The sequence below is a fragment of the Bemisia tabaci genome, chromosome 6 (assembly GCF_918797505.1).
Source record: "Bemisia tabaci chromosome 6, PGI_BMITA_v3".
Taxonomy (NCBI): Eukaryota; Metazoa; Arthropoda; class Insecta; order Hemiptera; family Aleyrodidae; genus Bemisia; species Bemisia tabaci.
In genome coordinates this window covers 32,120,107-32,148,087 of record NC_092798.1, presented here as the reverse complement: position 1 = coordinate 32,148,087, position 27,981 = coordinate 32,120,107, and the positions used below count along the sequence as shown (strand labels likewise).

Below are 27,981 nucleotides of genomic sequence, written 5' to 3'. Positions count from 1 at the left end.
ATAAGGAAAAACAAAATAGGCAATAAACAATCAAGACTGATCGTACAAAATAAATATATTTTTACCTACAATTATTAAAAATTTGTCTTAAAATTAAACACTGTTTCACCTTATCAGAGACCTAAACACAATTAAAACGGAGAAAATCATCAGCCATCGGGTCACTATCAACCCTTGTTTTTAACATATTACAGCATTCAGAGAGAGTTATCTGAGGACCTAATACAATAAAAATGTCTAAAAAATTTCGTTTTTGACAAATTTAAATTTAATGGTGTAAGGTAAAAATGTTGTCTTTAACTGCATCTTAAAATTGTACATTTCGTACTACGTTTTACAAAATAAGTTACCTGTAAGTGTTAGAGGTGTAACATTAAGAAGGTATGCAAAATGATCAATTTGTTATAAGTGTCTGTATTAGATACAATTCAGAATTTTGGAGCAAACGACAGAGTTTATATTACTACGCCAAGGAATAAAAAAATGAAAATTCCTTGAATTCGAAAACAAAACGCAAACTTCACATTGACTGATATCGCATTAAGAAGGTGAAGAGATCAGATTGAGCCTTGGAAATATTTTTCTAATGAGTAATTGATACCAATAAAGCTTTCCATCCTCAGACTTACTATCCTGAAATATTTTAAGTGGAGAACAATTAAATAACAAAGAGAAATCAACTAAATTTAACTTCCGATCAGTGATTCACAGGGCGGTTCGAGAAACCATTCATGATATTTCTTTCGCAAATCAAGGAAATAATTACAAACCTATTGCAGGGAAAACGGAACTGCTGTAAAGCATCTGCGTAGGTTTTGGTCACAGCCATTAACATTTACAAATATTTAAAAGAATAAAACTAAAAACATATTATTAACCAGCTTATAAACATTCTTGTTATTGCACAATTTTCATAATTGAGCTCAGCAGCCTGATTGTTGAAATTTTTTGTTTGTCGGGACGACATAGATGACATAGGTTAAAAGGCGGAGCGTGATTGGTCGACTATGTCTTATCGCTGCTTTGTCGTGCCTTTGTCAGGTGGAATGGACGAAATACTGTCGGAAACTTAAGAGGTACCGATAGGTTGTTGTGAGTTCGACCCGACATAGGCACGACAAAGCAGCGATAGGACATAGCTGACCAATCACGCTCCACCTTTTAACCTATGTCATCTATGTCGTCCCGACAAACAAAAAATTTCAACAATCAGGCTGCAGTACTTTTTTTTCTACTTTAATTCTTAGAAAACTAAAATTGATCACAACTCTTAATCAAAGGAGTTTCCAATTTTCATAAATGAGCTCTGTACTTTTGTTTCTATTTTAATTCTTAGAAAACTAAAATTGATCACAACTCTTAATCATAGGAGTTACCTGCTTCATTCCTTTAATTTTTGAATTTTGAATCGAAAACTTTGCTCCAGGGCTATGAGAATGGAAAGATGTTATTACTTTTTTTTTATTTTTTGTAAATAAATGAACAAAGAACATTTCATCCCTTTTATGATAATTACTAGGCACTTGCTCCGTTTGAAAATTGTTAAATGAAAGCAGAAGTAGAATAGAAACGTATCAAAAGATCTTGCAACTATGGTGATATCTCTCCAGCATGAATCAGCAACGGACTGAAAGATTTTTCGTTGAAGAAATTTTTATTACAATGAAGGGAATATTTGCCGAAAGAAGTTCAAAAGACTGGGCAATTTTTTCCTCGCTATATTGAGTACCGATATGAAGAGAGAGCACTGTATCAGTTTTCAACAACTACGCAAACATAGCTTGACTGATTTTTCGTGTTTTGCAGCAGGAGCATAACTATGTGTTTGAGACAATAAAAGAGTTAGTTGATACACAAGTCAGTATCGTGTGCCATTTTTTGAAGACTTTGCAAGGCGATCGAATGCCATTAAAAAGACTCATAAATTTTTGAATAAGCTACTGTAATTCGAAATTACTTAATTAATATGGAATTGTTAATGGATTGAAATTGCTGATCAATAGTGTTCTAAAGATTTCGATATGACCATCCATCATAACTGCGTTCAAATAGTGTTTTCATTCTCAAAAATGAGCTGAAGCACTATGTAAGGTAAATACAATAATCAGTATACACACTAAAATAGTTAAAAATACTGCCATAAAATTTAGTTTTGATTGGATTCTTTAAACATAAAAACAATTAACAAAGATTGAGAGATTTCAAATCATGATTGGCACTAAAAAATATAAAATCACAATTGACACAACGGTCCATTCCCTATAAAAATACTTAATAAAATTTACAAACCTGCAACAAGCATACTAAAACAGATTGGAACTTGAAAACACTCAAGTGTATTTCATTCAAACGTTAGTTTCACAATTTTGACCAGGATACAAGTCATGCTGACTCGGCACAACTGTCTGTTTCAAGTGTTAACCTGAAATATTTTTTCGTACATCATTACACCAGTCAAAATAACCGGTGAATTGTTAGGGTCAGTGAAAACATTACACGAAGCACCATAAAATAAAGGATGTTTACATACTCGAATAAGACTCAAAGACAATAAGCTCAAAAAATGCTCCTCCATTTGCCACCGATGAAGCGGTCTGTTTTAAATATTTGAGTGGATAAAAAAATAAGTCTTGTTCTCCAAATAACAGGGATGTATGAAAGAAAGATCATGAAATTATGCAGTTGGATTCAGCTTGGGCTGCGGTGCCGCTGGCTGGCGATTCGCTAGTCGCGCTGATATTCGACGCAGTATCTTCCTGTTCGTTGAAGACTGCTCCATCATCAGGGGTGGTACCATCGGCTACGGAAGAAGGACTAGAAGGAAGGGTGGCTCCACCGACGATGGTGCCGCACTGACTGTTCATGTCTGAACAAGAGGTTGTCCTCGATCGGGAGACAGGCGTTGGAGGGATTGGTGGTGTCACAACACGCTGCTTCGTTGCCAGCAATTTGTTCAAAATTGACACTTGGTTTTGAATTGCAACCATAAATGGTTTGTAGCCCATGCTGTTAACAGAGAAATAAACATTTTAACTTGGGGGCTACGCTTTCTGGCCATTTTGTGATCAAAAATTCTTAAAAAAATCATTTTGACCTTTGCATCCAAAAAAGATGTCCGATTGTCTGAGCTTTCTCCAGTATCCTAGAGATATCCCTAATTTTGCATGGGTTTGTTGCACAAAACAGATATCGCCGGGTGCGTTTTTTCATCTTTGGGAAGTTTATCTTAGTTGCTAGACTGCTCGGGTCATTTTACTAAGGACCAGCTTGATTTCAGTCCAATCAGAGAACTTTCGATTTTGACCCCAAAAATTTAGTGTATGTAAATAGACCCCTGTCGATTTTTCTCAATTTTGGACTGAAAAAATTTCTTTGAATTAAGTGACTAATCCTACACAGTTCAAAACGCAGAATCTATTTCGCATGGTCCTTGCGCTCCTTGGAGCTTCCTGAGCTGAGAAGCGAGTGTTTTTAACTGTTTTTGAAAGTCCACAACAAAAGTTCACACCATCTTGACAACTGTGCACCTACTTACAAATGATTTCAATGAATTTAAAGCATTTGTTCTTGCTATATCAAGAAATGAAGCAAAAATCATGCATGAAAACAAGTTTTCGAGCTTATTTTTTTATTAATGTTATAATAACGGTACCGTAGCCGAGGGTTATGTCTTCGTACATCCTTCCCCGTCAAATTCAATGGCCGACAATGAGGAAAAATTGTGATAAAGTGGATCATTGCCGTGTTCAACTTACACACCAACAAACTTACAGACACGGTAAATTTGAAAAAAGCGTTACAGACAGCACAAATGGTATGTAAATGAGTGGATTTTAGATATTTCTAATGTACCTGACTTAATTTTTTGTTCGATTTCACTGGTATTTCATATTGTATTTTCTGAACAGTAAAGTCTACTCAGTTTATTGTTTCTTTTCTGTGCAACAGCCACATTAAAAAAGCCCAAAGAAGAAAAAAAGTTTTGTTCCCTCAACAACAGTGGAAGAGAACAGGTAAATGGAATGGTGCTTGAATGAGAATTTCTCACTCTGCTAAAATAATTAACATTTTCTTCTCTCATTCGATCATGGAATTTCTTCGCTTTCTTCCTTTCAAATTGTATTAGGTAATTTCTATGGAGTTTTACCTTTCTTATCGATTCATGATATATTACTGACAAAATTTTCGTGAGTGTTGGAGCTGCATTTACCTAAGGGAGTGGTTAACATGTGCAAATAAAGATACTTACCATTCAGAACTACTCCACTGACACAGGGATATTAGACCTTGTTTGAGGCGGAGAACAGACTCATGAGAATGATGTGGAGAACGTGCTGCGTTGGTCGTTCGATGAACAGCCATTGCATCACGCAACAGGACTGATATTATAATTGACCATTCTAGACAAGAAGCTTCCATGAACAATTGCAGCAAATACCTGCAAATCGGTAGTTTAAAAAGAAGATAAGACAATGGGAAGATAAAATTTAAAAATTAATGCAAAGATAATTCACCTTGATAAATTCCAAGTCGAGAATGACAATTCATCTCCTCACATAAAATAACGAGGTAATTTTTGCGATTTCTTGCTTTTGTAGATTTAGGTTAAATATTGAAAGTAAAACTGTAAGTAAAAAAGTTCCTCCATATGTTAATAGTGACTTAAGGAGATACTCATTCTTAATTAAGACAATTTTTTACTTTCAGCAAAAAATATAGGTCGATTCCAAGTTTCAAATTGTCATTTTATTGATGGACAAAAAAGCACATTTCTTGGAGAAAAAATTTAGAATTCTCTTCTTTTCAAACCTATACTCTTCGATAACCTAACTCTTAAACATCATAACTCGATTTTGATTCAATATTATTAGGCATATTTTAAGCCAGTGAATCGAAAACACTCCTTAAAAGCATGGTAACAATACCTCAATTATCAGTTTTTCCACGTTTGTCCTTGTTCGTGTAGACAAGTATAGAATAAAATTAAAAAAGTACATTTTATAAAGAAATGTTCTATTCCCTCAAGGAAACCAATCGACTGACCTAAATTAAATGTCGCCACTTTACCTGAGCTGTACTTCCGCTTTGGAAGATCCACGTGTAGTAACCTGATGAGCAAGTTGTTCCAATAATTTGGTCGAAGGCATATCACTCCAAGTATAGTCTTCCCGTTCTTCCTTCCACCATTCAAAATCATCACCATCCACTTCACTCATCATACAGTCTCCATCTACTAACAAAATTTATTGAACATGTTCAAACCTAAGTTTCTTGAATAAAGTTTCGTGAGGTAATTTATTAGAAAATGTGTTTTGGTAAAACTTAGGAGTAAAGGCTCTTTTAAAACGATCAAAAGCGGAGCGAGTAGAAATTTTTAACGTGTGCTCCAGGGAAAAAAAGATAATGACACAGTAAGAAAGTTAATCTTCTAAGATCAAAAATATTTCTTACCACTCGGCAACTGCAGAGGTCTCATAAAGTTATCTTGGCAGCTCATATAACCACTGTCACCTATGACACTTTCCGGTACATTGATTTCCACTGAGCCTCCCAACAGCGCCATTTCTTTACCTGATGGTCCATTGGAAAAATTATTGTAGAGAGACGTATCTGCAAAGAATAAAAACAAGTAATTAACAGTAATGGTAAAAGAATAACGTAAGATGTGCTTGTTCAGAGGAGTATTTCCAAAAACGAAGGCACAAAAACTACTCAGAGATGTAAGTTTCAGTTTAAACCATCAAGAATCAGAACACGCAGTAGAAAATGCAGGTTAAGGCTACCTTTTGGCACAATGAAGATCTAAGCTGCTTGCAATTTGCGTTTGTCATCGAAAAACTAAAGTTCTAATTCAGCGATTAAACTTGATAAGAATCAAGAAATTATGACCGAACAGCTTGTCTGGTATGATCATGTTCAACGAATGACCGATGACAGATATCCGAAGAAGGTACTAGATTGCACTCCTCCAGGGAGGAGACGTAGAGGATGTCCAGCAAAAGTGTGGATAAGTGGCATTCAAGATGAAATTACAAGATGATCTCTAAGTCGAACAAGAATGGTAATTAGGTGTCGCAGAGCGCCCGGGCACGCTGTAAAAGCGACTTGTATGTATGTATGTAACTTGATAAAAATTGCTCCTCCAAAAAATTTGACTTCATGCACTACATAAGCTTTCTTATTGACAATCACACCAGCAGGCTAAGAGAAGAGAGGATTTAGATCTATGAGAAAGGAGAATCTACAATGAAAAAAGAAACATCACGTCAACGTACTTGAGTTTTTGCGGTACTGAAAATTATTCGACTGTGAAAGCACAGGATAAGGCCAAGAAAAATCTGCATGCAAATGCCGTAGAGCAGTGACAAAATGATCCACTCTAGCCGCCCTTTCTCTTTCTTTGATGAGCCATTCGACGAGATGAAAGTCCAAGTGAGCAGCGAAGTGTCCGAGTGCAGACAGTCTGTGTTGCAGGAGAAGTTTACGAGCGTGCCGTTGCAAAATCAAATCCATGAACAGCTCCTCAGTTGAGCGACTCAGCTCTCTGAAAGACCCATCGAATATTCATTTCTTTGACAAAGTTAAATGATAAGGCTGTGCTGCCATGCAAAGGAAAAATTCTGTATTACCCCTCAGACGTTGTCATATTTTCTTCAATAAAGACGAATTTACTGGGACAATAGTTGACATTTTTCTTCAAATTTTTCAGACAATTTTGCCGGCAATTTAATCTGATATATCTGAATATTTCAAGGAAAAATAAGCATAACCTGCCGCAAATTACATGTTTTATTTGTGGAAATTTGGAAACTCTTGAATGCTCATACGGCATTTTTCCTTGGCACAGAAGTATGGATGTTCTAACTTTACTTAAAGAAAACAGAGAGCTCTCTCCTGAGAAGGTGAATAATTTGAGGATATCACTCACGAAACAGTTGAATGAAATTTTGTTGCTTCCATGATGAAGGATCCTGACTTTATTCTAGAAAGTATCGCTAAAATAATAATCAACTTTTTTACAGAAAAAAGACTGTAAAATTTCTGTTCAAAATTTTACTATTTTTGACAGCAATCTTTGAAAAGATCAATGAAATCTTTAGGATAAATTTCCAAAAATTTTTGAGTCAAGATACAAGCTATAAGTAAAACTTTGCTAAGTTGAAATTTATTTACGTTTGTCTATCTGGGAGATGAAAATTTCTGTGCTGTTGAAAAATTCATATTGCGCTGAAAAATTCCAAGTTAGCTTTAAGTGCATGTAAACTTTGAACTTGTAGATTGAACAGGAAAAAGAGCTCTAATGTTTAATTTGTTCACTGAGCACATTAGCACATTGAACAGGAAAAATAGATCTCATGTTTAATTTGTTTACTGAGCACATCCTGAAGTGAGCTTTGCTTAAAATGAATAAAATCTTAATTTTATGAAAATGCTTATTTTTCAACTGTGCTCATTTGAAAAAGCTAGAACAAAAAAAAGATTACATAAAAGATTGCATTAATATTTTACCACAAATCCCTAAATGCTTGTATTCTGAATTTTCAACAGTAAAAATTGAATACCTGTTGTCAGGCTTGCTACTAAGTGGCACAGATTTTTTCCTCCGGGATGAGCTATCAGCAGAGCTTCTCGTCTGATTATCGCGACTACTCATGGATGCAGAAGTTTGATCTAACTTCGGCGTATTCGCTGTGCTATAACTTCTACTCCGTGAAACCTTGAAAAAACAACGAAAATGAGAACAATAATAATATCTCGCTTTCCTTCACAAAAGAAGGTGCTTCATGGCGTTACAAACTTACATCACTTCAGGCACACACTTTTTTAGGAGTAAAAATTCAGTGTATTTGATGCAATTTTGCAACTCACGGAACAATCTTTTTACAAATACTGAGAAAAAAAATATCTTGACCTGTAAAATTTGGTACATGAAATATATAAATGTGAGTATCAAATAACAGCAAGATTTTGCAGGATCTTCAAAATCCAGCCACTGGAGGTTTATTTCCAATTTAGAGGAAAGATTTACTAGAGCAAAACAACAGTGGTTAATAATCTCCTCAATTTTATTAACCTTAAAGAAAAACCAGTACAAAACAAAATTTTGAATAAATTGAGAATCTTTACAGTAAAATATTTTGGGATCCAGTTGCGGTAAGATTGCATTTAATTTATAGAAAGAAATATGTGCAAATTTTTCGTTTTAAGTAAAAGAAAAAAGACTAAGTATGCTCCCAGTGCAAAAGTGTAAGGAATAATTTGAGAGCAAATAAACTGCAACATTTGAAGGGGACAGAAGGATCTGTCAAAAAATATTGCATTGAAGGAATAATAATTGTTAATTGAAACTCGTATTTCAATTAGAAAGTTTTACGGTCAAAGTTGAAATTTTCAACAAGTCACTGATAATGTCAGAAAGACTACATATCTATATACTTACATGCATGGTTCCAAGGACCAACGACAAGTCCTCTTCGTTTGGATACACTGGGGAGGGAGGACTTATCATTCCATACTTAGAAGCCACGACAAAAGAGGTCCGAGGAGATTGCGAGTCCACATCGTTGGGATCTGTTACAAAACAGAAAAGTAAAAGTATGTAATTGCGAATAAATCAGAGAGAGATTGTACAATAATCATGCGAAAAGAATTTTTCATACAGAAAATTGTTCAAAGTTACTTTTAAAATGGATTAAAAATTAGAAAACGTTAAAATGACACTATTGTATGGGAAAAGGATATCATGTCACAGAGGCAAAAGTTTTGAGAGGACATTTTTTTCTCTTTTTTAAGCGTGCCAGTGAGGCTCATTTTGTTAAATCACTCGGATGTACCATAGTACAGCACACTGATCAACCAATGCTATTCAACGGGCCGTCCAAATGTTTTTTTCCTCGGGCCCGTTTTTTGTCTATAAACCATTATACTGTCAAACCCTGATGGTCTTTTACCAAAAAACCGAATGAACTGCTAATTGGAAACCCTTGAAAACATTTTCCTGTCGGAACCGTATTATTTCATTTGACAGTAACCTCATATAAGCTTTTCTACGCTCGGAGAACTCAACTCTAGTAGCCTCTTTCCCGCCAAAACTTTTTAGCCGATGAGCATCTTGCGCTATAAGTGCAATCTGTGATGAGCCTCGTGACTCATTATACCATGTGCTAACCGTAGTCACTGCAGTTATCTCCCAATATCGCTTTGGGTGTCCGATTTCGAGCAAGGCAATAAAAGACGGCGAGGCGAGGGTTGCTTCGCCGCCATTAAACCTTATTTTTCACGCCCGATTAACCATTCACCATGACGCCAGGATCCACCAAATTTTCACAAAAATTGTTTTCTGTCTATTTAGCAAGTTTTTCCTTACTCTCCATTAAAATATAAATAAAAAGAGACCTCATTTGTGAAAATCGGCCGAATAGGAGAGAAGTTACAGTTCGAAATCCAAAGAGATTAATTTAACACGATTTCGATGCATGGCAGTTCACCCGAATCATGGTCATGCGTAAATGCCGCATATCAGCTTAAAATCAAGATAATTGGACAGAATCTTTAAAATTAATTTATATTCGACGTTCATGAATCAATAGTTCCTCCCAAATTTAGTAAAAAGTACCAATTGATACAAATAGCGAAGATGTGAAAATAGTAGGTATGTGTCCAATATTTCAGTTACTCGGCATGCTTTTCAAACATATTCATGTTGATTTTTCTTCTTGTTTTTAAGTTGGATTGAACAAGTGGAATTTGAGTTTTTGATGGGAAACACTCTTGAAAATCCCAAGAAATGATATGTTTCACGTGATAACAATTTTTTTTACTCATATTATAAGCTTTGAGATATAAGTTTCTTCTTGTAAATGGGTCATCGCATACATGAACAATACTTACCTATTGCTTTCAGGAATCTTACAAGATCTTTTGACAGTTCCCATCTGCATTCATCTAAAGTTGCATCAAGCAGCAGTGTCGCATACTGCCGACTGACCAAGGATGACTCCAAATTCTGGATAGGAAAAAAAACAGATACAGATTTTAACTATTTCGCAAAAGGAAGTAATAAAAAATCTTGATTAAAATAATTTTAACACTAAAGAAAAAAAAGTACCCCAATTCTCTCGAAAACTACAAAGGTACTGCAGATTAGGGCACGAAAGTCAGTATGCAATCAGTCAATCACCCGTATCTGCTCTTTAAGATGACTTGATTCCGATCAAAGTTAGCTAAACTTTAGAAAAATAACTGTAGAAAATACCAACTCTGGGTATTCTAATATTCCTATAATGAAAATATAGTGTTTTAATTTAAAAAAAATAATTTGAGCAAGTTTGATTTATTTTGGTATTGATAAGTACTAAATTTAATAGCTTTTATAGGTGGTAATGTTTTTATCTCATTGGTTTTCCGTTTAATTTTCAATTGGGTTTTAAGTTGTTAACATTTACTGTAATAAGATTCAAAATGTAGTAAAACTTCGAATTAACGAATTTTAATGCGGTCCCGAAAAAAATTCTATCTTTTCAGTGTAAATTAAATTCTATTTAACGAATTTTGGGTTAACAAATATTCAGTTTAATGAAGAAAATCCTCGGTCCAGGTACAATCTTTATCATGTAAATTAAACTCTGTTTAACAAATGCATAGAAATTTCCGTGCGCCCGACAACAACGCTGGGAAAAGCATGTTTGTAATAATCTTGTTTCATATTTTTCCTCCTGCCAATTTTCCAAATATTGTTGGGGTTAAAAGGGGGGGGGGGAGTGTACAGGAAACTGGAGTAACCGAATATTTCCAAAAACAATTGTGGCCTAAAATCTGGTTTTCCTTGGGTTTTGATTTAACTAATTTTAACGCCAGTCCCCAGAAATTCGTTAAATCGAAGTTTTACTGTAGCTGTATTTAACACATATTTTATTAAAAATAGAATCTTTTGATTGGAAGTTATATAAGTATACTTTCATATACTATTAAAATATTTGATTTTCCCAGCTACTACAATAGTGCACTCCATATTTTGATATTAGTAACTATTTGACCAGCTTGACAAGATTCCCCACCTGCCCTACTACTTAATTTCCCATGTGCACTTGAAGGATTTGATTTGATACATTGTTTCAGTCAGGGGTCAGACCAATCAAAACAGGCAATATACCACGTATACTTGTTAAAAAATAATGTAACTAGATCAAGCTCTTTAGCAATAATTACCTGCAGAATAATCAAATAAGAGGCTGCAGTTTCGAGCTGTTTGAGAGTTAGGCACTTTTGGAAGAGATCTTTCGGTTTCCCAGCAGCTGAGAACAAGTATGGCCAGAGAGCAATTTCCGTTTTCCGAGCGCACTGAACAATGGTCTCAAGATAAACGGGGAACTCTTGAATGAATTCTATTATACTAGGTAGTTGAGCATCAGGAATTGGTTCCTTACTGGTTGCTTCCTCCTCCAAGACCTAATGAATAATAAATTATATTAAATATGATTTCAAATTAAAAAAGGAAAACAACTGAAAGGAAAATCAAGCAAAAAAAAAAAAAACTTCTAATTAGTAAGCAGACAAGTTTGTTGTCTCATTAAAAATTCCAACAAATCCCATTGGCAATTCTGCCGTGCTAAGGAAAAACGCCATATAAACCGTCAGGCGTTGCTAAATTTCCACATCTAAAACACGAATTTTCTGGCAAATTTATAAATATTTTTCTTCCAATTTTTCAGATAATATTGTTTGCAATTTCACCTGAAGCTCCTGAAAATTTCAAGGAAAAATATTCATAACTTTTCTTAAAAATTAACATTTTATCGAAGGAAATTTGGCAACTCTCGAATGTTCATACGCCGTTCTTCCTTAGCATGGCAGAATTGAACTCCTATCACTTGTTGATTGGAAAAAACAGACAATATTTCCCATTTGAGCAAATTAGTTATTTTACTACTTGTCTAATTAGTTATTTAGTTAGTTTTTAATTATTTTGTGCTTGTGCAATGTCAACAGTAAACATTAAAAATTTGACTTCATTCTTTAGTTCAAACTTTCCGTTTGCAACTTGTTCTCTTCGAAAAATCATGGAGAAAAAAGTACGTAAAAAATATTCTAGATAAGACTTGGTCAAAAAAACTGCACTTGCAATATTGCAAATTTGCCGCAAAGAGCACAAAAACTGAATAGAGTAACTTCAATTTATTGGAGGTTAATTTGACAGAATTTCAATTTTACAGATGAATCCTTCACTCTCCTCAAGGAAAACTGTAAGATAAATGTTAAAATTGCAACCTGAATGAAGGAAGGAGAAGGTACGGCGAAGCTACTGTTTGCAAGGGTAACAGTTTACTCTCGTGACAGCCCTACGCAATCAACAGAGTTAATAAATAACAATTAGGTAAACTTCTAAACATACCTCATGGAGAAGAAGCTCTAAACAATGAGGAAAATATGGCAAATTTGTACAACAACGAGCTATCTCCCAGGCATGAAAGCCTAGATTTCTGCGAATCAACTGTCTTAAAATCTGGTGCAGGTATACTTGACTCTGAAAATTGGGAACAGAGAAGTAAAAAATAGTTAATTAGAAAGGGAAAGTTGCACAAAAAATGGACTATAATTTAATGAGGTTTTTTCTTGAAAATGCTCTGTTAGGAGATAAGTTTACAGTTCTTTCAAAATGACATCGAACGGCTCTTAAAAATGCATGGAAAAAAAACAGGCTAAGTCTGTGAATCATCAGCAGTTTACGCAAAGCATTTCAAGGGGCATCATTTGTGATAATCCCAGAGGAAGAGGGAACTTCAAACTCGAAAAGTTATACTTAAGTTATGGGTGATGCTGTTAACAAGAGTATTTTACGTTTAACATAAAAAAGGCCCATAAATGTAAAACAAAAGAGTTAGGACAGTCTGAAATTTGCATCTACATGAAAACATTGTTCAAAGAGCGAACAGATTCAAACTTTAATAAGCCATTATCAAACTCCAAGATTGGTAGGTTATAAAGCAACTTCGAGCTGTCTATTGACAAAGATTGGACTAATTGTTTGCAATGCAACCTCTGGTATCCTGAAGAAAGTTCTTTGTCAAACACTGAAATTCCGATTTTGAACTCAACTGAGAAAAAAAGTTCTCCTAAAAAATGTACCTTTCTACATTGAAGTCTCCTTCCCTGTTAAGAGTCAAATTTATGTTTGTGACTTTCCAGACGAAAAGGATCTTAGTCCATGGACGTTTAATTTCCAGTGGAGCGATTTTAGTCTTGTTCCATTGAAAAATCGGATTTTGAGAGATCGATGGAAAACTCTCTCTGATGTTCATTATTGATGTTTAGTTAATTCATTTCTTAAGGAGGGTGTATAGTTGCATTTCAATCTGTATGAATGGCCCATTTTGATTTGGATAGCTTCATTTTGAAACCGAGTTTTTTGAGAAGCAAACTTATGAATGCTATAACTTAGGTTTAGTTTGGCGTTTTCGGATGTTTTTTTACGTAAACATGAGTGTTCGTAAAACACTTTTCTATGCTTTGGTATCAAGAACTCATTTCTTCATTACAATGAACTAAGGTCTCTTGGATGATTTCATTTGTATGACATTCTCATTAGAATGCATTATTGTCATATTTTACTTCTCTACTATGCTCATGATAATGACACAATTAAGGAGCCAAATAAATAAACGTATCACAGTGGAAAGTCAACTCATGGATTAAAGTGAACATTATCAATTCTCAAAAATACTTACAGTCCTTTCCACGAGGCAAAACGGAAAAGAAAATGGCGTTTTAACATCAGTTGAGTAGAGAAGGGTGTCGTTTTCTGCCCCCAACAAAATTGCATCTTCAAAAAGAACAGCTGAAAAATAAGAAAAAAAATACAAAATGAACGAATAGTCAAAACAAGACAGAACATTATCTGTAATTTCTGCAAAATCTGGATAACTCTGAACAAAAATATTAATAGAGCAAACTCTCCAGATCTTTAAGGCTTTCAGCACTATTTAAGTTACAAAAATCTTTAAACAGTTACTTTTTTTTTTACCAAAGAACATGTAATTATCAGAATTACTTTTCTTATTAGGAAGGATAATTGCTTTAATGCTTTTGTTATAAGGTACAAAAATTCTGCAAACCGAGATAAACCTTTCAACAGTTTTGCTATCAATTTTTTATGGTACTTTAATTTTTACCCCATTTAATAGTACATTAGTTTTTTTTTTCCACGTACATAGAGAATTAGTTGAAAAGACAATAAAATTTTAGCTGGATATACTTTTGCACTTACCAAGAGGGTAGATTTTTAAGTGAAAGGGTAGCATGATTCTCTTCGACATGAAAGTATGAGAATTATCCCCTTCCTTCGGAAACAAAGGCAACCAGACTCGCATGCCGTGAGCCCCGCAAAACAGCCATAGAGCCTCTGTCAAATGAGGTTTCTCGCGGCGGAACTTGTTCGGAACCCAGACATTTTCGACATATGAAGCTAGAGCAGTTGGAGCTATCACCTGTCAAAAGAAGAATAATTATTTTATTCCCTGATCTTATGGAAAAATTCACAAATTAAATTCACCAGAACACGCCAGAGGTTCTTTCCACTTCCTTTTATTTTATTGGGAAAACTATATTTTCCTCCAAAGTTTGAGTTCCCCCAAAAATTCACAAATGTTTTATAGGATTTTTATTGCCTGTGCCGAAGATGCATCTTGCAGAAAAACGACGTTAAAGAGTATCAAATTTCAAAGCCTTAAAAAACTTTGTAAATTTACAGTTTTTACCAACCACTTACAGTTGAATAATACAGTTATTCTCTTTTTTTAAAATCGTTCCAAGTGGCCTTTCGTCATTTGAAAAGCAATCAACTCAATTCGATTGCACAGTTTTTGGAGATAGAAAAAAAAAAGATTTTTCCGATTTTGAAACAAACCTGATTATTTGATTCATGCTGATGGACAAGCAGCAAGCGACCACTGACATTGAGCACAAAGCTATCCCTTGACGAGACATCCCTACGAGTAGGCTCTGTGCGAAGAGCTGTCAACGTGATAGAAACTACGCATGCAGGATGCACACAAAGAGACGTTATGTCTATTGTCTGTACACGGGCTACTTCCACACTACTACCTGCAAAATAACAGAACATCCCATTAGATTTGGGCTCTTGGGCTTTTGTTGAATATCATAATGCAAAGGAAGAATGATAGGATGTTTTATTTTCAGTGTCACAAGAGGTAAATAATACAAAAGGGCTGTGCGAATATTCGCAATTCCGACTATTCGCGCCGCGAATATTCGGCGAATATTCGCTTCGTCTGCCTCGCGCACTATTCGCAAATTGCGAATAATCGCGCCGTCGCGAATAGTGAATTTTTGAACTGACATTTTCAAATATTCGCGCCGTCACGAGGAATGAATTTTCAAATATTCGAAAATAACGAATTTCCGAGTGGCAATCGTGAAACGTTGCGAGGACCTGCGCAAGGCTTCCGCTTCCACCGGAGACATCGCGAACGGCGGATCTCCTTTCATCTTTACCGACTTTGCCGAGTTCACGAACAGCGAGCGCGATTGCGATTGGGGGAATGAGCAAAGAGCCCAAATTAAGGATTGAAAGACACAGAAATTTCTGAAATTGAAAAAAAAAGTTCATAAACACATTTTTATTTATAGCGAAAAAATAAAATACTAAAATGTGTCTAGTGATCCTTCAATACTAGCTTGACTGCCCGCGCAGTTACCTTCAGATCCTGGAAATGCATACGCAACTGCAGGGACAGTCAAGCCAGCATCCAGGGGTCTTCAAACAAATTCTTAACAGCCTAGGCTAATATCATAGCATTTCATTGTTTTCTGTGCAGGCGTATGATCAAATGGAAAATTCTTAAAAATTAGTGACATTTTTTTTCCACTTTTGTAATATTCGCGAATTTTCACATTAAAAAAAGTCATGTCCAATTATTCGTTTTACTATTCGTAGCTGTGAATAATTGACTTAAATTATTCGTTATTCGTTTCGCTATTCGCGAATAGTTGCCGAAATTATTCGCTATTCGCTTCGTTCGGAAAATTCACTATTCGCACAGCCCTATAATACAAAGTTATGTCGATTTGCAATTTTCTCAATTGAACTTATTTCCAAAAGTATAATTTTGTTCCCTTACTACATAGTCAGGAGGCTGTTCTGGATGAAAAAAAAAATAAAGTACAGAAGACCAAGTTTTTTCTTGGAAGAAATGTAATCAAAGTGCACAAAAACGTAAATATGATTCATTGATAGAAATAAAAATTCCAAATAATAAAAACTCGAACAAAAAAAAATAAGAAATGAAACTTACTGAGATTCGCTTCATCTGCTATGGACAAACTATAAATATAAATGTGGACATTGGCACAGAAAATCACTAATCTATCGTTGAGCGCATCTATAAGAAGAACTTGTGATGGGACGTTGATGCATGTCATGTTGTCATTCGACAAACGAGCTTCCCTGGGATAGAATCTAACCTGGTCTTCATCATCTGGCAGGTTATAGCAGCCTGGAACAAGATGGAAAAAATTCATTAATTCGACTCAACGAAACTACTCAAATCTGTCTGGGTATATATGAGAGTATTTGGGGTGTTCAAATAATTGCTTGTCACTAAAACATCAATACAGCTTGTTTTCAATTTATCAATTTAAGTTCATAACCAAACTTTGAAATTAAAAAATCAATTGATTTCATTGAATTGACAAAGACTTTAGTAGTTAAAAGCTAACATCGATTCTTCAAATTAGAATTAAAATTTATAAATTTCATCTTTAAGATAAATAACCAAATTGAAGTACATATAACAATTACACTGGTTAAATGATTCTAAGATTTTCATCCTAAAAAATCCGAATTCAACATGAAGATTATACTTTAAAAATTTCGTATGCACAGCTGAATTTCAGCCATACAGCTCATTTCTGCCAGCTGATAAAACACCAATAGGTGTGGGAAACGGCCTCCTCACCATCACTACATTTTAATGAAACTGTTTTTATGACTTACCAAAGACTGATAGGACTCTCCTTTACGAACACTTTTCAAAGGAAGAAATTATTATTCATATTTAAAAAAAAAAAAAAAAAAAAAAAAAAAAAAAAAAGATTGAAAAGAAATGAGTATTTGTGGCTTTTTCATCCAAAAATGTTGTTTGGCTAATAAGGTATTGAACTAAAGTCACGTATACAATATAATGGATACATATTAGTTTTGCTGGATGAAGGTCAAAAAAGAATTCCATAATAATACATGTATGGACACTAAAATCACATTTTTAACAAAACCTGCTGTAATTTTTTGTATGTGATATATTTTACTGTTTGTTAATTTTATTATTGTTTCTTTTTTCACTTGTTTTCTAAATTTTGTATGTTTTTATGAGCTGTGCGTTTCGTTATCTACAAAAAATACTTGATTGCTATTTTTTTACGGAATTAAGATATTTGAATCTATGTCAACAAAGAATATCCGGAAATATTTACCAAGAACAATATACGATTGCCACCATAGAAGACCACCAGTAACAATCATGTCTTTTTCTTGCGTTTCATTACCAAAAAGCTTCCATCTTCTAGTTGCAAATGAGTAATGAGCTAAACCAGTGCGGCCTGCAACAGCCAAATGATGACCCTCGCAGTCTATGGCAGTATACTGAAAACAATCACAAGAAATGTTCAAAGATAAGAGTCAGACTACTGCAAATTCAGCTAGCACATCATTTTCAAACTGCTCCTACCAGCATGTTATTGTTTTTGTGTTAGAAAATATAAAAGCTGCCTTTCTGGAGTTTTTCATGTATTATAAAGTTGCCGTGTTAGTTGACAGAATGACTCAGGTTGGTGTTGAACTGACAAAATTTGATAAAGTGATCCATGTCCAGCAATAAACTGGATATTGCCAATGCCTTTTTAATCATCTGAAAAACTCTTTAAATCAGTACCATTTTCTGGGAAAAATAGATTTATTCGTGACCAGATCCATGAAAAGGGACATCATCTTTCTGGAGAAAATTTTCTGTGACTTTTTTCAAATGCACAAAAGAAAATCTGGAAATTTTGGTGCAAGTTAATTAGTTAAACCCTGGAATCTCAAAAATTAGAGAAGGTATGAATTCTGAAGTTCAGTGACGAAAATTTTTACTTTGTACAGAAATGCGGATTCAGTTTTTGCAAAATGTTAGGAAAAATTTTCTCCCGGAAGATAAGTTCCCTTTTCACAGATGGTCACACTTTGCTCATTCGTATCGTCCTTCCAAAGTCCATTATTTCTGAACTCTTCCCACGAAGAAGACATTTTGCAAAGAGCTCATTCCAAGAAAATCTAAAAATCCAATTCTTTGGCCAAACTCAACAAAATTGAGACGACTAGAAATTTTGTCTTAAAGAATTAAGGTCCCATTCCCTATGGTCAATCACAAATGTGTGAAAACATAAAAGGATGAAAGTTGACGTAATAAAGCAACTAGGATTTAACAACTTTACCCTGATCGGCCAGTTGGTTGAAGAATACGTTGACGGGAGGAGGACGACTAGCCACTGCTTGTTCTCAACCAGCTGACTAGTAATACTCATCTTCGTTTGTACTTGAGCATTTTGTTTTGGTAACTGGTAGACTTTGGTTATGCCGGCTCCAAGATTAATGTACAACCTATCCTCTCCTTGCAACGCTAAATGAGACTTGTGACTCTGAAAACAGAATGATTATTAAAGTCCAAATTAGGAAGCAAGAAGCTTGGTATTCTAGTGGCCATAAAATGCAATGTCTCTTGATATTGAAAAAATTCCTCCGTCAGTAATTGAATCTCTCCGTTCGAAAACAACCCATCTCAGGAAAATGACATTTTTTAAGAGGCAATAGAAACTGTGTGACAGCCAGAAAAGGAGTGTTCCTACACAAAAAATGAATGTAAACATGTGTGCTGATTGACTCAGCCTTATGTATTGCCGTGCTGCATCAACTCAAACGTCGACTTTTGACTACCTTTTTCTCCCTTCAGAAATGCTTTTTTGATCTTCTCCGTCAACTATTTGGTTTTTCCACTGGAGTTTACAAAAGAAAAACAACACTACAAATAAGAGATTTGATTGATAGTTTATGGATGGAAATTAATAAATCCAAAAGAAAGCCTGGGGGAAACTCTCGTAAAAGTCAGCATCTCTCGTATAAAGGAATGTATCTCAATTGCACTGTTTTATTGTTTCGTACCTACTAACATATTATTTCTTATAGAAGAATCACATGAATTATCCTGAAACTTCAAGTGATGTTTTTTTATACTGGTGATAAAAGGCTCTAAAATTTTTAGACAAATTTGTAAGACAACTCTCCCATGAAAAAATAAAACTTTTGCGGTAACATTAGTCCTGTTCCATGTTCCTTTTGCGCGGGAGATAACAAAATGTGGAACGTTTTTCACATTAAATAACTGCTTCAGAGCGTTAGATACACCCCTGCATAAAATTGAATATAAAAAAAACAAAATTGATTACCATGCATGGATTAACCGTGAGAGCGCTTTTGACAAATCCCATGAGAATGACTGAGTCTGACTTTTCATTCCATCCATCAGGATCTTGACGTTTTACCATCCAAAGTTGATACCCTTCAGCTGACCATTCCTGTTATAGGACATTATGATGAAACAATGAGGATACATGGAAAATAGATATTAAAAACAAGAGCGCAAGATAAAAATAATGAAAATTTCAATTTAATGTACCAACCAAACCATTTTATTCATCAAAACCTTGTACTCAAAATTAGAACAATCTGAACTGAAATTTATGTTTCATCATTTTATATGAAAAACACGAAAAAATAATTTTATATCTATTGAGAAGACTTTGATGTGAGTAAGCACCTTTTTTTCACAAAGATTATAGAAGGGAATGTACTGTCTTAGCATATTGATGGTGAAACTGCAGAAATGCGCATCTTGGTCTGCAGCATAGTAGACTTTCTATCATACTTTATTTTCTGAACAGAAAACTTCTAAATATCATTTCTTTATAACTTCGTTGATTTTTCTTCTGTATGTACATATTATTCGGTGAAACTTTCTAGCTAAGGTGTTGGTTTGGTCTTCTTTCAAAAAATAAAATAAAAACCGGAATTTTGAAGCATTTCTTCAGTTTCACCATTGACACGATCTTGAAACAAAATCGTAGCAGTAGTTTTGGAACCGGAAACTCAAATCTGACCTTTTGGTTGTCAACCAAACATTTCAATAATTTTTCAGTTAATAATATGAGTATTTCCAACAAAATCTGAAAAGAAAATTGGCTCAATGAATACAAAAAAAACTTGGAAACAATCATAAGCAATTAAAATAAACTACAGCATATTTTTGTATTTGCTTTTCTGTATATTTTGGCCAGTTCTGAGACAAAAATTAACCATTCGGCATGATTTCAAATGCAGAATTCCGATCATCTGATGAGACTTGATTTTTCAGTTCCGTTTCAGCAGGGCAAAGTCAAGTTTGGGGCTTCAATCATCAGAATGAAAATTTTTCAGGATGAAAAAAACAGCACTAGAAGTGTTAAAGAGAGCCGGATTTTTGTATCAGACAACTCAAACACAAAAATCATACTTACCATCGAGTGGATGAGTAGAGGATTATTCTTGGAGACATCGGTGTGGATTCCATAGTCCCATGAAAGACTACAAGTGAGCAAGGCACCGAAAGTACTCCACAAGGAAAAACCACCCGATGACCAGGCAACGGCGAGAGCACATCCATCAGGCGTCCATCGAAGAGCGGAAACAGCTCCGACAGGCCCAGGATAGATTTCACTTGATATTATCAGCTGATGAGATACCTCTAGGCCTCCGGTCATTTCATCGATGTTGTAAATGATGCATTCACCACTAAAAAATGTCAGGAAAGTTAAGATCAGCTGGGAAAATATACCAAGATGTGATACTAAAAAGTAAGGTGATTATTATGATGCCATGAGAGAAAAAAGATCTCGGTCTACATTAAGATCGAGTCCACTAAAAAGGAATGATGGAGTATTTGCAAAAAAAAGTAAAAGAAAAATAAACTGATGAGCAGTTTTTATTTTATTATGGTGATGAGTTGTATTCAGTTTTCATGCAGGTCATTATAATTGGCTAAAAGAGCCTCTGCTGATATCACATTCTTTACAAAATCCCTGAGGGTTCAATTCTGCAAGTTTGTTGAATAACACTTGGTTTTGAATTTATTTAACAAAGCTGAAGCAAGCCAATGACTAAAATAGTATTAGAAAAAACTGAACTTATAAACACTGAAACTGAACAGGAATTTTTTATTGTGCGTTGACTGTTCTCAATTGTGCGTTGACTCAGAATGGCTATTTCATGGAAAAACTGTTCGCTGGCGGCTGATAATGGAGGTGTAATTACTCTGGAACGCTAGCCTTGATGAGAAACCTATGTGCAACCGAGTGTACAAATTTTTTTTATTAATTTTAACGGCCGTTTAGCGTCAGCAACAAAATTACACAGAAACTACTTTGGAAGTAGACAAGTTAATGGGACATACTGAATATAAAGTGAGATAGTTTAGACTTGCACAAAGAAACGATGGGAAAATTCCAAACTGACATTAGTGAGCGCACAACTGAGAATGTCACAGAAATACTTCAAGTGTGGAAGCATGTGCATTAGTGGGTGTAAAGCAGAAGGATACCAAGTGATAAAAGCGTCTTTTAGTGAAATTTCACAAGTGGATTTGGTAGACTTTTTCAACCAGATTGGCAGGGTTGCAAACCAAAGGAGGGAAATACTCTGACACTGTCAAGAACTAAACTCAGCTGCCTGATGAATTTTAGCCAAAGTTTGCATCCACTTTTCAACCCACCTCAGAAGGTGGGTCGAGAATTTTGGATGTGGTCGTCACTGCTGCCAGCATGAAAACCAAATGTTGTAAGCGCACCATCGCCTGGAGGGAATTTCGTTTTGTTGTAACAGAGGTTGGCAGTAAGTTAAAAACTTCGACCAAATCCACTTGCTAAAATTTTCCTTTTATTTAGAAACTCCATTTTCTCTCAAAATTTTCAAAGAGATGATTGTTCCTCTGTCTTATTAATTTGCCTTGGCTTTGAGAAAAACTTACGATTTTTATGCTGATGTGAGTTAGCATTCCCATTTTCAAAACTTTTTTATGCGGTCTTCTCATTCTTAAACCCTGCCATTGGGACCTTCTCATTTTCACATGCAACTGATTGCAAAGGTCAGTTAGGCAATCATGAAGTTTCCAAACTGCAACGGAGTGACATGGACTTGGAGCAGAGAAAAAGAGTTTTCAAGTTCATTTCTTCATTTAAGGTACAAAACAAACTTCAAGTTCCTTTTTTAGGCATGATAGACAATTTCAGAGGGAAAAATATTTTTAGCAGCAAATCCAAGGAGCCATTCATTCGAATGCCCTTTCCTCCAACTAACAGAAAGAAATAATAATACTTTTTAAAAACTTGCAGAGAGGATACAAAAAAAAGAGTAATAATCTTCCTTTGTGATAGAAAGCGAAGAAGATAATTGAAGAATGGAACATGAATTGATAATTTTCTTACTTTTTGCGACCAAAAGTGATCAAACGGAATTTGTGGTTTACGGCTGCACAAGTTGCATCTTCAACATTTGGAGCCCATATTCCTTGCACTTGCTGAAAAAATTAAAAAGGAAATAATGATCAGCCAATGTTGTATTCTGCGAGAGGCTAAAGAGTTCAATCAGTGAATTCACAGACCTAAGTTTCCGTAAAGTTAACTGTTATCCACAAATCGAGAGATCAGGAATTTTTTGCATTCTTCAAAGTGTTAAACCCTACTTCATTAATCACTTGACATTTCAGTTGTTTCTTTTACGGTTTATTTTTATAACAAAAATCTATAGCCACATCCTCTTAAAAATATTGCCACTTTGTTTTTTGCCAAGGTAAACATGGATGACAATAATAATGAACTTGCTTTCTTAGGCTTCTTTAAAAACAAAATGTGGGAGGAGATAATAAAATTTCCAACTGCTTCAAATAATTATCCTCCTGATGACAAATTAAAAGTATAATTTTCACGTATTGACTCAACAAAGCTGTAAAAAATTTTGAGTTAGAAACTGTTTAAAAGTTCAGGAAATAATATTTCTCATTATTAAATTTGCATGCCCATGACTTCAGAGGGTGTTAACGTAGAGGATGCCCTTGCTGTAAAAACAATTCATGGATTAGTAAAGAAAAGTTGATAATTTTTGAGCCAACTACTTACGTTAGGATCAAACTTCAGTGAAACAGCCGTTAAAACTGCAGCACGGCCATCATTTAAAACAACAGCAAATCCTCCAATTAGAGGTGAGTATTCAATTTGTGTCAAATAAGTGTTGTTTTCGACCAACGGAATGGCTAGAAAATAAAACAGAAACAATGGGCACATTAAAACATCTTTCAGTCTAGACATTCGGATAACACAGTAATTATTTTTTTTATTTTACTTCAATATACTTGGCAAATTTACAGGCAAGTTTTTCAGCTATTACTAAAAATTTGAGCACCAAAAACGTCGAAAGATGTCAAACTAAACCAAATGTATGATGATTTAAAGTTAGCTGTTCAAAACTTGTAATTTTGAGAAAAAGCTGCAAAAGGTACAATTGCATTTCCATGCAAAGACAGAGAATCTCATTTATGCTAGATCTGAGACTGTAACGCAGGAGTAGAAAAGTTGGATGGGGCGAAACGCGTGATACAATTATTTCGACTTCCAAATACATACAATTGCATTTCTACCCAATGAAGGCGAACCTCTTTGGCGCTAAATCAGAGACTAAAATGCAGGAATAGAAAATTAGGATGGAGCGGCAAGAGAAAATTTTGGACTGCTTTGATTGGGGCTAAAAATATCAGACTATTTCTCCTGGTCAACCCATTGACTTAAGCTTTAATATAATTCTACCACACCTAGAATCAGTGTATAAATGTGCGAAAATCAATGACTGTGAACACTTACAAATGCTACTAAAATCATTTCATGTGATTTAATATCGACCTAACTTCATGAAAATAACAGCTCTGAAAAATTTGCCTCCGTGGACTGAGGTTCCTTCCTCTGCCACAATCGTATACTTAAAACTGAACACTTACCTTTTGAAACTTGCTGATCAATACAAAAAGGAACGCGCCGAAGGTCCAGACAGTAGTCTCTGTTCATAGAGCCGTCCCATCGATATCGCAAAACATGGCTACGGGTGGTTGCGACCATCAGCTCATCCCGGAGACAAACAATACTGCAGATTCCACCTCCAATGGTGATTTCTTTGTCCTATTGGTTGTAAAATAAAATGGGATGAACATTATGTTTTGTGTCCTCAAAATTTGTTTCATTCTCAAATCATAATTATTATTACCTCTCTGACTCCGCAAAAACTCAATTTTTGGAGATCTACTCAGCTGGTTTCATAGTTATAAGACAATTGGCAGGTTTTTTTAAGTTTACAAAGCAGCAAGAGAGCCCTTTGTGGTGATTTCATATACAATTGATCCATCTTGACCACAGAGAAAAAAAAGGAGGTGTTTGCATTTCGGGCATCTTGGAATTTTTTGATGACTTGATGACGTGGGTGGGTACAGCTGGGTACAGCGACGTCCCCTTCACGCTGTACCCACCTACGTCATCAAGTCATCAAAAAATTCCAAGATGCCCGAAATGCAAACACCTCCTTTTTTTTCTCTATGCATCTTGACCAATAACTGGAAAAGAAACTAGTATCTAATGCTAATAGTGTAATCTTGCTACTATCTCAGTGATTTCTTTTCCCGCCGATTGATGGTTCATCTCAAAGATACTGGCACACATAGCTGATTTTTTTTCTGTTTTCAAATTTCAATTTAGTTTTCAGAAAATCGGTACTTGAAAATTCAGAAATGATTAATTCTCGATTTAGCCGTACTGAGGAAGATGCCGTATGAACCTTTAGACATAGCTAAATTTCCTTTGATAAAATATGAATTTTCAGGGGAATTTGTGAATTTTTTCTTTGAACTTTTCAGAGAATTTTATTTATGATTGGATTTTAACTGTTTGAAAATTTCCAAAGAAAATATGCATAACTCGCCTCAAGAATAAACATTTTATCAGAGGAAATTTAGCGACTCTCTAAACAGTGTTTTTCCTCAGCGCAGTAAAATTGGGGAGTAGGCTTGGCTCTACAGACCTATGAAATAATTTAGAGGGCTGATTTCCCTCTGGATCTTGGAAGTAACCTTCCAAGATCCAGAAATAATGCTGTTCGAAGGGTTCCATTGCAACAAAATTTGATAGTCCCAGCTACCGTTGCTTAAATTTTGCAGTGTTAGGATTTGTATTTCATCGCTCCAGACAAAAACGTAAGATGGATGGATACCAGTATATCTCAGTCTTTTTATGTTGTAGAGGACACTTTGTTTAAGGTGTTACTCCTATTCTATTGAGGTATCCTGTTTTCTATCCTCAATCGGGCGACATAAATTATGTGACAAATTAGATGAAAGATAAAAGGGGATTTACCAGTGCCAGATGCAAACATGGTATATTTTGTTTAATGAATAGCTCTGCACTGTCTCTGCGAAGGTTGGGTTGTGGTGAATCTACAAGTTGATAAAGTCCCTTTTTATCCAAATCCTCCTCCAATGAGTAAAATATAAGTGAGCCACCAGATGTCTGAAAGAACAAATTGACATTAAAGCCAGGCTAGAAATCATAGAAACATATGCTAACACAAGAGAATAGAAATAATTACAAGTAAGTATAATATAAAGGTATGATGCGTGTTTCTGATTAAAGTTTGATGTTAATTATTTTTTTTTCCTAATTAAAGTTTGATGTAAATTATGATGGATACATTGAAACTTTCCAAAGTCAACTCAGAAGAGAGAGAATAGCATTTTACTAAGTCGAAGTTTACCTGAGTCAAATTGAGCATTACTTAGCAAATTTTCGATATATTTTAGAATGGAGGAATTTTTCTGTGAGGTGATTTTTTTCCAGCAAGATTAAAGGTTGACGTTCTGATCTCAAATTATGTAAAAACATTACTCTGTACCTATCACAATAAGAAAGTAAACTTATTTGAAAGGAGCTTTCATTAGTTTGGCAAACAAACGCATAGTTACTTGTTGCAGTGAAAGCCCTGTGAGTTTATGAAGCACAAAGTTGCGCTAATGAGTGAAAAAACACTAGTTCATGGATGGGCAATTACTCCATCCGCAGCCGCTAAGTCGGACTTCATGGCACTAAAATCGGATCTCGTACCTGAGGAAACAAGGGATCAACTAGCCATCTTAATCAGCAATGCTCAGGGATACAATAATTTTGATGAAAAAAAGTTCGGAATACCCTCCAATACACCTAACAAAGGGTATTCCAGCTTTGACTTCCATTTGAGCTACTGAGAGAGAAAAGAATAATACTTACAGCAACAACAAGTCGTCGTGAGTCTGGCCGCCATTCGACTATCTCATTCAATCCTATTTCTTCAAGCGACTCGGATGTGCGACGATGAGAGACTATTGGCAGACATGGCTGTAATATGTCAAAATAGATTGAGCGTTAGTGTGATACCGTATTCAGTTTGATTTACCAAATGGAAAAAACAAGTGTTTAAACCTATCTTTAGGGTTCCTAATTAAATGTTATCCGATGGTTAGGAATATTAGGAGGAAATAGAGATGGAAGATATGATAGGCTCTAGTGAAATGTTGATTTATCAACCGATGGAGACTGAGCAACTACTGAAGGAACAAAATCCAAGGCTAATCAAGTATCCACACTTGTCTCCACTCTCATCACGTTTACGAAGACTGACAAAACACTATCTAGCAACCAGTTTTCTTCTCCATTACATTATAAGTCCTTAGACGGAAGTTCCTAGAGGAAGTCCTTGAACATATCTTGTTCGACGCAACAACTCAGAACATCTCGTAACAACCGTATTTTGTTCCTGTTTTTTACGTAAAGGGGCGTGGCCTATTTTCATTCGCTGATTTGTTTTGCACAGTTTGACGTTTTTGGAACATTGTTTCGAAACAATGGGAATGTCCTTAAAGCATGTTTCGGCGAGGTTGTCACAGGATTTCTAACCTCGTTTTGGGCAGCTCCACTCTCATTGGCTGCAAAAAGGTTGCGCAAATAATACGAAACAGAAAACAGTTGTTGCAGCAAACAAAATACGTCTCTTCCTGAGCCCCACCTTGCGATCTCAATTCTTTATTAGCTACTCATGCTAATGGCTGTTTGTGCCAACGCACTAAGGCCAAGGCCTCATCGCCGAGCAAAATATTAAAAATTTTAAAAAAAAATTATTAGATACCGACTCTATCTACAGCTTACCTTGCAGAACCAAATGATCAAAGAATCATCTGTTAAAATAGCGAAGAGGACTTTATCGCGATTGCAAATTATTTGTCTGACAGAGACATTATTTGCTAGCTGCGGAATGTCCAGAACATTGGGCCAACCGAAAGGGAAATACATGATCTAGAATTAGAAAAATATGCTTCCATCTACACACAACCAAGTTTCAAAGGGCGAGTCACATGAACTCTGAAAAAATTTAAAAACACTGCATCCATGTGAAATTCTGTGAGTTCTAATTGAAGCACAAAGTAAAAATTCAAAACTGACAAGTGGCAAATGTTTACCGATTTTGAAAACAAAAACCTAAGATTATTCTATTCCACAACATAACCTAACTTTCAAAGATCATACTGCCAACGAATTTTTCCAATTATTCCTCTTTTCGAACAAAAGGAATTTTAACGGCAAATTCTGAACCAGACGCTTTGATTGGTCCAGAGCGGTTCATTCCGTTTATTCCGAGTTGAACCGAAATTAGCGGGAATTTCGAATTATTCCGGATATCCTGTTCACCAAGTAGTTTCCGTTTCCGGTAACACAGTGTTGTCAGTTTTATCCAAAGCACCTCGGTAAAGTTGACAACACTGTATTACCGGAAACGGAAAC

The 27,981-nt window shown here is 35.1% G+C and overlaps 1 protein-coding gene across 2 annotated transcripts; it reads right to left on the bottom strand.

The window, feature by feature from the left end:
* Positions 1–35: 35 nt before the first annotated feature.
* Rich (Guanine nucleotide exchange factor subunit Rich) lies at positions 36–27,687 on the bottom strand. 2 transcript variants are annotated; one of them, XM_019061828.2, is made up of 24 exons: positions 27,349–27,687; positions 26,434–26,541; positions 25,528–25,680; positions 24,126–24,303; positions 23,254–23,387; positions 22,564–22,655; positions 20,602–20,875; positions 19,495–19,623; positions 18,487–18,690; positions 17,488–17,656; positions 16,311–16,511; positions 14,903–15,099; positions 14,264–14,483; positions 13,725–13,834; positions 12,392–12,523; positions 11,209–11,448; positions 9,892–10,006; positions 8,441–8,571; positions 7,563–7,717; positions 6,276–6,544; positions 5,452–5,610; positions 5,068–5,230; positions 4,250–4,438; positions 36–3,006 (listed from the first exon to the last, which is right to left on the bottom strand). In XM_019061828.2, exons 1-24 carry the CDS (start codon positions 27,490–27,492, stop codon positions 2,667–2,669), a joined length of 4,206 nt encoding a protein of 1,401 aa, XP_018917373.1. In that variant the 5' UTR covers positions 27,493–27,687; the 3' UTR covers positions 36–2,666. The 2 variants fall into 2 exon arrangements, with proteins under 2 accessions (XP_018917373.1, XP_018917364.1); XM_019061819.2 differs by having other exon boundaries at positions 5,068–5,233; positions 27,349–27,686.
* Between the last annotated feature and the right edge of the window lie 294 nt (positions 27,688–27,981).

Bases quoted from the DNA above. Each gene is read 5' to 3' on its own strand.
- Rich (XM_019061819.2), bottom strand. From the start codon at position 27,492: ATGTATTTCCCTTTCGGTTGGCCCAATGTTCTGGACATTCCGCAGCTA. The intron at 23,388-24,125 runs GTAAGTGTTCAG...TTTATTTTCTAG, and splicing joins TGATCAGCAAGTTTCAAAAG to CCATTCCGTTGGTCGAAAAC. The intron at 6,545-7,562 runs GTATTCAATTTT...TGGGTCTTTCAG, and splicing joins AGTAGCAAGCCTGACAACAG to AGAGCTGAGTCGCTCAACTG.